Genomic DNA, 11,292 nt, shown 5'->3' with positions numbered 1-11,292 from the left:
TCTATATATAGTGTTTTCTGTGTATGAAGTGTTTTCTGTGTATAGGTGTTTTCTGTGTGTGATAAGGGTGTCTTGTGTATATGAAGAGTGTTCTGTGTATAAGTGTTTTCTGTGTATGACGTCTTTTCTGTGTATGAGGGTGTTTTCTGTGTATAGTTGTTTTCTGTGTATGAAATGTTTTCTGTGTGCATGAAATTTTCTGTGCATAGGGTTTTTTTCTATGTATGAAGTGTTTTTCTGTGTATAGAGTTTTTTTGTGTGTATGGGGTGTTTTCTGGGGGTGTATTAATGTGCTATAGGGTGTTTTCTGTGTATGATGTGCTTTCTGTGTATAGGGTGTTTTCTGTATATAGGGCTCTCTGTATATTAAGTGTTTTCTTTGTATAGGGTGTTTTCTGTGTATCGAAGTTTTTTTCTGTGGATTAAAGTTTTTTCTGTGTAAGGGTTTTTTCTGTGTATTAAGTTTTTCTGTGTATAGGGTTTTTTCTATGTATAGTGTGTTTTCTGTGTATGAAGTGTTTTCTGTCATATGGGCGTTTTTTCTGTGTATAAGGTGTTGCGTGTATGAAATATTTTCTGTGTATGGGTTTTTTCTGTGTATGAAGTGTTTTCTGTGTAGAGGTGTTTTCTGTGTATAGGGTGTTTTCTATGTATACGGGTGTTTTCTGTGTATGAAGTGTTTTCTGTGTATAGGTTTTTTCAGTGTATGAAGTGTTTTCTGTGTATTTGGGGTTTGTTTTCTGTGTATACAGTGTTTTCGTGTATGAAGTGTTTTCTGTGTATAGGGTGTTTTTCTGTGTATGAAGTGTCGTGTATATGGATGTTTTCTCTGTATAGGGTGGGGTTTTCTGTGTATGAAGTGTTTTCTGTGTAGGGTGTTTTTCTGAGTATGAAGTGTTTCTGTGTATAAAGTGTTTTCTGTGTATGAAGTGTTTTCTGTGATAGAGTTTTCTGTGTATGAAGTGTTTTTCAGTCATGAAACTTTTCTGTATAGGGTGTTTTATGTATAGGGTGTTTTCATGTAAGGAAGTATTTTCTGTGTATGGGTGTTTTCCTGTGTATGAAGTGTGTGTATAGGGTGTTTTCTGTGTATAGGGTGTTTTCTGTTTGAAGTGTTTTATGTGTATATGTGTTTTCTAATAATAGGGTATTTTCTGTGTATAAGGTATTTTCTGTGTACAGAGTGTTTTCTGTGTATAGTGTTTTTCTGTGTATGAAGTGTTTTCTGTAGAATGTTATCTGTGTATAGGAATGTTCCCTGTGATAGAGTTTCTCTGTATGAAGTGTTTTTCTGTGTATGGGTGTTTTTCTGTGTATGAAGTCTCTGTTGTATGAAGTGTTTTCTGTGTATGGGGTGTTTCTGTGTATGGAAGTGTTTTTTCTGTGTATAGTGTTTCTGTAATGAAGTTTTTTCTGTGGATAAAGTTTTTCTGTGTAAAGGGTTTTTTCTGTGTATTAAGTGTTTCTGTGTATAGGGTGTTTTCTATGTATAGTGTGTTTTCTGTGTATGAAAGTGTTTTCTGTATATAGGGCGTTTTCTGTGTATAAGGTGTTTCTGTGTATGAAATATTTTCTGTGTATAGGGTGTTTTCTGTGTATGAAGTGTTTTCTGTGTAGAGGGTGTTTTCTGTGTATAGGGTGTTTTCTGTGTAAGGGGTGTTTTCTGTGTATGAAGTGTTTTCTGTGTATAAGGTTTTTTCTGTGTATGAAGTGTTTTCTGTGTATAGGGTGTTTTCTGTGTATAGGGTGTTTTCTGTGTATAGGTGTTTTCTGTGTATAGGGTGTTTTCTGTGTATGAAGTGTTTTCTGTGTAAAGGGTATTTTTCTGTGTATAAAGAAAGTGTTTTCTATATGGCTTTTTCTGTGTATAGGGTGTTATCTGTGTATGAAGTGTCTTCTGTGTATAGGGTGTTTTCTGTGTGAAGTGTTTTCTGTGTATGAAGCGTTTTCTGTGTATAGGGCCGATTTTCTGTGTATAAGTTTTTTCTGTGTATAGGGTGTTTCCTGTGTACGAGATGTTTTCTGTGCTATAGGGTGTGTTTATGTATGAAGTGTTTTCTGTGTATAGGGTGTTTTTCTATGTATGAAAATGTTTTCTGTGTATAGGGTGTTTTTCTGTGGTATGAAGTTTTTTCAGTGTATAGTGGGTGTTTTCTGTGTATAGGGTGTTATCTGTGTATGAAATGTTTTCTGTATATAGTGTGTTTTCTGTGTATGAATTTCTGTGTATAGGGTGTTTTTCTGTGTATAAGTGTTTTTCTGTGTATAGGGTGTTTTTCTGAATATGAAGTGTATTCTGTGTATAAAGTGTTTTCTGTGTATGAAGTGTTTTTCTGTGTATAGGGTGTTTTCTGTGTATAGGTGTTTTCTGTGTATAAGGTGTTTTCTGTGTATGAAGTGTTTTCTGTGTATAGGGTGTTTTCTGTGTATGAAGTGTTTTTTGTGTATAGGGTGTTTTCTGTGTATGAAATGTTTTCTGTGTATAGGGTGTTTTTCTGTGTATGAAGTGTTTTCTGTGTATAGGGTGTTTTCTGTGTATGAAGTGTTTTCTGTGTATAGGGTGTTTTCTGTGTATGAAGTGTTTTCTGTGTATAGGGTGTTTTCTGTGTATGAAGTGTTTTCTGTGTATAGGGGTTTTTCTGTGTATGAGGGTGTTTCTGTGTAAGAATTGTTTTATGAGTATAGGGTTTTTTCTGTGTATAGGGTGTTTTCTGTGTATGAAGTGTTTTCTGTGTATAGGGTGTTTTCTGTGTAGGGACTTTTATGTGTATGGAGGTTATTCTATGTATAGGGGGTTTCAGTGTATGAAGTGTTTTCTGTATAAGGCAGTTTTCTGTGTACTGTGTATAGGGGTGTTTTTCTGTGTATGTAGTTTTTTCTGTGTATGGGTGTTTTTTCTGTGTATGAACTGTTATCTGTGTATAGGGTATTTTCTCTGTTATAGGGTGTTTTTTAGTGTATGAAGTGTTTTCTGTGTATAGATGTTTACTGTGTATAGGGTGTTCCAGTGTATAAAGTGTTTTGTGTATAGGGTGTTTTTCGTGTATAAGGTGTTCTCTCTGTATGAAGTGTTTTCTGTGTATAGGATGTTTTCTATGTTGATGTTTTCTGTGTATTGGGTGTTTTCTGTGTATTCTGTGTATGAATTATTTTCTGTACATGTCTTTTTTCTGTGTATAGGGTGTTTTCTGTGTATAGGGTGTTTTCTGTGAATAGGGTGTTTTCTGTGTATGAAGAGTTTTCTGTGTATAAAGTGTTTTCTGTGTATAGGGTGTTTTCTGTGTATGAAGTGTTTTCTGTGTATAGGGTGTTTTCTGTGTATGAAGTGTTTTCTGTGTATAGGGTGTTTTCTCTGTATAGGATGTTTTCTGTGTATTGTGTTTTTCTGTGTATAGTTTTTTGTGTATGAAATTTTCTGTGTATAGGGTTGTTTTCTGTGTATGAAGTGTTTTCTGTGTATAGAGTTTTTCGTGTGTATAGGGTGTTTTTCTGTGTATGAATGTGTCTGTGTATAGTGTTTTCTGTGTATAGGTGTTTTGTGTATGAAAGTGTTTTCTGTGTATAAGGTGTTTTATGTGTATAGGGTGTTTTCTATGTATAGGGTGTTTTCTGTGTATAGGGTGTTTTCCGTGTAGGTGTTTTCAGTAAATAGGGGTTTTTTTGTTCATGAAGTGTTTTCTGTGTATACGGTGCTTCGTGTATTTGGTGTTTTCTGTATATAAGGTGCTCTGTGTGTATGAAGTGTTTTCTGTGTATAGGGTGTTTTCTGTGTATGAAGTGTTTTCTGTGTATAAAGTGTTTTTCTTTTCTGTATGAAGTGTTTGCTTTGTATAGGGTGTGTTCTGTGTATGAAGCATTTCCTGTGTATTGAGTTTTCTGTGTATGAAGTGTTTTCTCCTTATAGGTTGTTTTGTGTATAGGGTGTTTCAGTGTATGAAGTATTTTCTGTAGTGATGGGTTTTTTCTGTGTATGAAGTGTTTTCTGTGTATAGGGTGTTTTCTGTGTATAGGGTGTTTTCTGTGTATAAGGTGTTTTCTGTGTATGATGTTTTTTTCTGTGTAATAGGGTTTTCTGTATAGAGGGTTTTTCTGTGTATGAAGTGTTTTCCTCTGTATTGGTTGTTTTGTGTGTATATGGTGTTTTCTGTGTATGAAGTGTTTTCTGTGTATAGAGTGTTTTCTGTGTATAGGGTGTTTTCTGTGTATGAAGTGTTTTCTGTGTATAGGATGTTTTCTGTGTATAGGGTGTTTTTCTGTGTATAAGGTGTCTTTTCTGTTGTATGATGTTTTTTCTGTGTATAGGGTGTTTTCTGTATAGAGGGATTTTTTCTGTGTATAAAGTGTTTTCTGTGTATTGGGTGTTTTGTGTGTATAGGGTGTTTTCTATGTATGAAGTGTTTTCTGTGTATAGGGTTTTTTTCTGTGTATGAAGTGTTTTCTGTGTAAAGTGCTGTGTACTAGTGTCTTTCTGTGTATCAGGTGTTTTCTCTGTATAGGGTGTTTTCTGTGTATAGGGTGTTTTCTGTGTATTGGGTGTTTTCGTGTATGAAGTGTTTACTTGCTATAGGGTGTTTTTCTGTGTATGAAGTATTTTCTATGTATAAAGTGTTTTCTATGAATGAAGTGTTTTCTGTGTATAGGGTTTTTTTCTGTTCATAGTGTTGTTTACTGTTTAAAGTGATTTCTGTTGTATTAGGTGTTTTCAGTGGTATAGGGTGTTTTTCTGTGTATGCAGTGTTTTCTGTGTATAGGGTGTTTCCTGTGTATAGAGAGCTTTTTCTGTATGAAGTATTTTCTGTGTATAGGGTGTTTTCTGTGTATGAAGTGTTTTATGTGTATAGGGTGTTTTCTCTGTATGAAGAGTTTCTATGAATAGAAGTAGTTTTCTGTGTATAGGGTGTTTTCTATGTATGAAGTGTTTTCTGTGTGTAAAGTGCCTTTCTGTGTATAGGGTGCTTTCTGTGTATGAAGTGTTTTCTGTGTATAGGGTGTTTTCTGTGTATAGGGTGTTTTCTGTGTGTGAAGTGTTTTCTGTGCATATAGTGTTTACTGTGTTTTAAAGTGATTTCTGTGTATCAGGTTTTTTCTGTGTATAGGGTTGGGTTTTTTCTGTGCATAAGGAATGTTTTCTGTGTATGATGTTTTTATGTGTATAGGGTGTTTTCTGTGTATGAAGTGTTTTCTATAAAGTTTTTAAAGTGTTTTCTGTGTATAGGGTGTTTTCTATGTAAAGGGTGTTTTCTGTGTATGAAGTATTTTCTGTTTTAGAGTGTTTTCTGTGTATGAAGTATTTTCTGTTTAGAGGGTGTTTCTGTGTAACAGTGTTTTCTCGTGTATGTTTACTTTTTATGTATGGGTTTGTTTTTGTGTATGAAGTGTTTTCTGTGTATAAGGTTTATTTCATTGTATGACGTTTTTTCTGTATTGTGTTTTCTGTGTATACGGTGTTTTGTATATGAAGTGTTTTTCTGTGTATAGGGTGTTTTCTGTGTATAGAGTGTTTTTCTATTTATAGGGTTTTTTCTGTGCATAGGGTGTTATCTGTGTATGAAGTGTTTTCTGTGTAAATGGTGTTTCCTGTGTATAAGTATTTTCTGTGTATAGGGTGGGTTCTCTGTGTAACAGTGTCTGTGCATAGGGTGTTTTCTGTGTATAGGGTGTTTTCTTTTGTATATGGTGTTTTCTGTGTAATAGAAGTGTTTTCTATATATAGGTGTTTTCATGGTATAGGGTGTTTTCTGTGCATGAGGGTGTTTTTGTGTATGAAGTCTTTTCGTGTATAGGGTATTTTCTGTGTATGAAGTGTTTTTTTTGTATAAGGTTTTCTGTGTATAGGGTGATTTCTGAATATGAAGTTTTTTGTGTATAGGGTATTTTCTGTGTATGAGTGTTTCTGTGTATAGGGTATTTCTGTATATGAAGTGTTTCTGTGTATAGAGTGTTTTTTGTTTATGAAGTGTTTTCTAAGTATAGGGTGTTTTTTTTTTTTATATAATGGGTTTTTCTGGTGTATGAAGTTTTTTGCTGTGTATCGGGTGTTTCCTATGTATGAAGTATTTTCTGTGTATAGGTTGTTTTTTGTGTATGAAGTGTTTTCTGTGTATGAAGTGTTTTCTGTGTATGAAGTGTTTTCTGTGTATAGGGTGTTTTCTGTGTATGAAGTTCTGTGTATAGGGTGTTTTCTGTGTATGAAGTGTTTTCTGTGTATAGGGTGTTTTCTGTGTATAGGGTGTTTTCTCTGTATGAAGTGTTTCTGTGTATAGGGTGTTTTTGTGTATGAAGTGTTTTCTGTGTATAGGGTGTTTTCTGGATATAAAGTTTTTCTGTGTATAGGGTGTTTTTATGTATTAAGTGTTTTCTTTTCGTGTATAGGGTATTTTCTGTAGCTGAAGCGTTTTCTGTAAATTGGGTGTTTTCTGTGTATGAAGTGTTTTCTGTGTATAGGGTGTTTTTCTGTGTATGAAGTGTTTTCTGTGTATAGGGTGTTTTCTGTGTATAGGGTGTTTTCTGTGTATGAAGTGTTTTCTGTGTATAGGGTGTTTTCTGTGTATAGGGTGTTTTCTGTGTATGAAGTGTTTTCTGTGTATAGGGTGTTTTCTGTGTATGAAGTGTTTTCTGTGTATAGGGTGTTTTCTGTGTATAGGGTGTTTTCTGTATATGAAGTGTTTTCTGTGTATAGAGTGTTTTCTGTGTATGAAGTGTTTTCTGTGTATAATGTGTTTTCTGTGTATAGGGTGTTTTCTGTGTATAGGATTTTTTCTGTGTATGGAGTTTTTTTTGTGTATAAGTGTTTTCTGTGTATAGGGTGTTTTTTGTGTTTGAAGTGTTTTCTGTGTATGAAGTGTTTTCTGTGTATACGGTGTTTTCTGTGTATGAAGTGTTTTTTTGTGTATTGGGTGTTTTCTGTGAATAGGGTCTTTTCTTTCAGTGTATAAAGTTTTTTCTGTGTATGAAGTGTTTACTGTGAGTTGGGTGTTTTCTGTGTATAGGGTGTTTTTCTGTGTGTAGGTGTTTTCTGTGTTTAGGGTATTTTTGTGTATGAAGTATTTTCTTTGTATAGCAAGTTTTCTGTGTATGAAGGTGTTTTTCTGTGTATAGGGTGGTGTTTTCTGTGTATAAGTGTTTTCTGTGATGAAGTGTTTTCTGTGTATAGGGTGTTTTTTGTGTATGAAGTGTTTTCTGTGTATAGGGTGTTTTCTGTGTATGAAGTGTTTTCTGTGTATAGGGTGTTTTCTGTGTATAGGGTGTTTTCTGTGTATAGGATTTTTTTTTCTGTGTATGAAGTGTTTTCTGTGTATAGGGTGTTTTCTGTGTATAGGGTGTTTTCTGTGTATGAAGTGTTTTCTGTGTATATGGTGTTTTCTGTGTATGAAGTGTTTTCTGTGTATAGGGTGTTTTCTGTGTATAGGGTGTTTTCTGTGTATAGGGTGTTTTCTGTGTATGAGTTTTTTTCTGTGTATGAAGTGTTTTCTTTGTATAGGGTGTTTTCTGTGTATAGGGTGTTTTCGTGTGTACTTTTTCTGTATGAAGTATTTTTTGTGTATAGCGAGTTTTTCTGTGTATGAAGTGTTTTCTGTGTATAGTTATTTCTGTGTATTGAGTGTTTTCTGTGTATAGGATGTTTTCTGTGTATAGGGTGTTTTCTGTGTATTGGGTGTTTTTGCGTATGAAGAATGTTTTCAGTGTATAGGGTGTTTTTTTGTGTACGAAGTGTTTTCTGTGTATAGGGTGTTTTCTGTGTATGAAGTGTTTTCTGTGTATAGGGTGTTTTCTGTATATAAAGTGTTTTTCTGTGTATAGGGTGTTTTCTGTGTATAGGGTGTTTCTGTGTATGAAGTGTTTTCTGTGTATATGGGTGTTTTCTGTGTATAAAGTGTTTTCTGTGTATAGGGTGTTTTCTGTGTATAGGGTGTTTTCTGTGTATGAAGTGTTTTTCTGTGAGATTGGTGTTTTTCTGTGTATAGGGTGTTTTTTTGTGTATAGGTGTTTTCTGTGTGTAGGATGTTTTCTGTGTATAGGTTATTTTTTTTGTGTATGAAGTATTTTCTGGTGTATAGCAGGTTTTCTGTGTATGAAGTTTTTCTGTGTATTAGGTGTTTTCTGTGTATAGGGTGTTTTCTGTGTATGTAGTGTTTTCTGTGTATGGAGTGTTTTCTGTGTATAGGGTGTTTTCTGTGTATAGGGTGTTTTCTGTGTATGAAGTGTTTTCTGTGTATATGGTGTGTGTATAGGGTGTTTTCTGTGTATAGGGCATTTTCTATGTATATTGTTTCTGGTGTATGAAGTTGTTTTTCTGTGTATGGGTGTTTCTGTGTATAGAATTTTTTTTGTGTATGAAGTGTTTTCTGTGTATAGGGTGTTTTCTGTGTATAAAGTGTTTTCTGTGTATAGGGTGTTTTCTGTGAGTAGGGTGTTTTGCTGTATATGGTATTTTTTCTGTGAAGTATTTTCTGAGTATAGCGTTTAGTTTTCTGTGTATGAAGTGTTTCTGTGTATAGGGTGTTTTCTGTGATAAGGTGTTTTCCCCCCCCCCCCTGTGTATGGGATGTTTTCTGTGATAGGGTCTGTGTATTGGGTGTTTTTGTGTATGAAGTGTTTTTTCAGTGTATAGGGTGTTTTTTTGTGTAGAAGAGTTTCTGTGTATAGGTGTTTTATGTTTAAAGTGTTTTCTGTGTATAGGGTTGTTTTTCTGTATGTGAAGTGTTTATCCTGTATAGGGTGTATCTGTGTATGAGGTGTTTCTGTGTATATGGTTTTTTCTGTGTATTAACTGATTTCTGTTATAGTGTAGTTTTCTTGTATGGGATGTTTTCTGTGTAGGAAGTGTATTCTGTGTATAGGGTGTTTTCTGTGTATGAAGTGTTTACTGTGTATATTGGTGTTTTCTGTAATATGAATGTTTTCTGTGATAGGGTGTTTTCTGTGTATATGTTTTTTCTGTGTATGAAGTTTTTTCTGTGTATACGTTTTTCTGTGTATTGGGTGTTTCTGTGTAGTAGTTTTTTTCTGTGTATAGGTGTTTTTCTGTGTATGAAGTGTTTTCTGTGTATGGGATGTTTTCTGTGTATAGTTTTTTTCTGTGTATATGATTTTTTCTGTGTATTGGGTTTTTTTTGTGTATGAAGTGTTTTCTTCAGTGTATAGATGTTTTCTGTGTATAGGTTTTTTCTGTGTATGAAGTGTTTTTTCTGTGTATAGGGTGTTTTCTGTTATAGGGTGTTTTTTTGTTTATGAATTTTTGTGTACTGTGTATTGGGTATTTTTCTGTGTATGAAATGTTTTTCTGTTTTGTAGGTGTTTTCTGTGTATGAAGTGTTTTCTGTGTATAGGGTGTATTTTGTGTATGAAGTGTTTTCTGTGTATAGGGTGTTTTTTGTGTATGAAGTGTTTTCTGTGTATAGGGTGTGTTCTTTTGTGTATGAATAAGTGTTTTCTATGTATAGTTTGTTTTCTGTATATATTGGGTTTTTTCTGTGTATGAACTGTTTTCTGTGTACAGGGTGTTTTTTGTGTATAGTGTGTTTTCTGTGTATAGGGTGTTATCTGTTAAAGTGTTTTCTGTGTATGAAGTGTTTTCTGTGTATAGGGTGTTTTCTGTGTATAGGGTTTTTTCTGTGTATGAAGTGTTTTCTGTGTATAGGGTTTTTTCTGTGTATAGGGTGTTTTCTGTGTATGAAGTGTTTTCTGTGTATAGGGTGTTTTCTGTGTATAGGGTGTTTTCTGTATGGAGTATTTTCTGTATCAAGGGTGTTTTCAGTGTATGAAGTGTTTTCTGTGCATAGGGTGTTTTTTGTGTATGAAGTGTTTTTCTTTCTGTGTTTAGTTTTTTTCGTGTGTATGGTGTTTTCTGTGTATAGGGTGTTTTTGTGTATGAAGTGTTTTCTGTGTATAGGGTGTTTTCTGTATATGAAGTGTTTTCTGTGTATAGGGTTTTTTTGTGTATGAAGTGTTTTCTGTGTATAGGGTGTTTTTTGTATGAAGTATTTTCTGTGTATAGGGTGTTGTCTGTATATAGGGTGTTTTTTCTCTGTATGAAGTGTTTTCTGTGTATAGGGTGTTATTGTGTATGAAGTGTTTTTTGTGTATAGGGTGTTTTCTTATATTTGAAGTGTTTTCTGTGTAAAGGGTGTTTTCTGTGTTCAGGGTGTTTTCTGTGTATATGGTGTTTTTTGTGTATGAAGTGTTTTCTGTGTATAGGGTGTTTTTTGTATATGAAGTGTTTTCTGTGTATAGGGTGTTTTCTGTGTATGAAGTGTTTTCTGTGTATAGGGTGTTTTCTGTGTATGAAGTGTTTTCTGTGTATGAAGTGTTTTCTGTATATGAGTGTTTTCTGTGTATAGGGTGTTTTCTGTGTAGGGTGTTTTCTGTATATGATGTGTTTTCTGTAGGGTGTTTCTGTATATGATGTGTTTTCTGTGTATAGGGTGTTTTCTGTGTATGAAGTGTTTTCCGTGTATGAAATGTTTTCTGAATATGAAGTGTTTTTCTGTGTATAGGGTGTTTTCTGTGTAGTGTTTTCTGTATATGATGTGTTTTCTGTGGATAGGGTGTTTTCTGTGTATGATGTGTTTTTCTGTGTATGAAGTGTTTCTGTATAGTGTGTTTCTGTGTATGAAGTTCTGTGTATAGGGTGTTTTCTGTGTATGAAGTGTTTTCTGTGTATAGGGTGTTTTCTGTGTATGGAGTGTTTTCTGTGTATAGGTGTTTTCTGTGTATGAAGTGTTTTCTGTGTATAGGGTGTTTTCTGTGTATGAAGGTGTTTTTGTGTATAGGGTGTTTTCTGTGTATGGAGTGTTTTCTGTGTATGAAGTGTTTTTGTATTGGGTGTTTTCTAAGAATGAAGTGTTTTTTGTGTATAGGGTGTTTTCTTTGTATGAAGTGGTTCCTTGGGTGTTTTCTGTGTATGTGGGGTGTTTTATGTATAGAAGGTATTCTGTGTATAGGGTGTTTTATGTGTATGAAGGTGTTTTCTGTGTATAGGGTGTCTTCTTTGTATGGGATGTTTTCTGTGTATGCGGTGTTTTCTGTGTATTGGGTGTTTTTTGTGTATGAAGGTGTTCTCTGTTTACAAGGTGTTTTCTGTGTAAGAAAGCTTTTTCTGTGTAAAGGGTGTTTTCTGTGTATAGAATGTTTTTTGAGTATGGGATGTTTTCTGTGTAAGAAGGTGTTTTTTGTGTGTAGGGTGTTTTTAGTTATGAGGTGTTTTCTGCATATGAAGTTTTTTCTGTGTATAGGGTGTTTTCTGTCATGAAATGTTTTGTGTATATGAAGCTTTTCTGTGTAGGATATGTT

At 34.1% G+C, this 11,292-nt stretch overlaps 1 protein-coding gene across 1 annotated transcript in view; it reads left to right on the top strand.

Moving 5' to 3' along the window:
- LOC135216277 (uncharacterized) overlaps window positions 1-10,980 on the top strand; it is a 16,237-nt gene extending 5,257 nt beyond the window's left edge. Inside the window, exons 2-6 of the mRNA XM_064251444.1 lie at window positions 2,560-2,661; window positions 3,181-3,343; window positions 9,295-9,402; window positions 10,389-10,490; window positions 10,702-10,980. Coding sequence (XP_064107514.1) covers window positions 2,560-2,661; window positions 3,181-3,343; window positions 9,295-9,402; window positions 10,389-10,490; window positions 10,702-10,980 — 754 coding nt within the window. The remainder of the gene's footprint in view (window positions 1-2,559; window positions 2,662-3,180; window positions 3,344-9,294; window positions 9,403-10,388; window positions 10,491-10,701) is intronic.
- The last annotated feature ends 312 nt before the right edge of the window (window positions 10,981-11,292 follow it).

This window comes from Macrobrachium nipponense, chromosome 6 (genome assembly GCF_015104395.2).
Source record: "Macrobrachium nipponense isolate FS-2020 chromosome 6, ASM1510439v2, whole genome shotgun sequence".
In the NCBI taxonomy this organism is placed as follows: domain Eukaryota; kingdom Metazoa; phylum Arthropoda; class Malacostraca; order Decapoda; family Palaemonidae; genus Macrobrachium; species Macrobrachium nipponense.
Note: the sequence above shows the minus strand (reverse complement) of the source record. Positions and strands in the feature narration are given on the sequence as shown.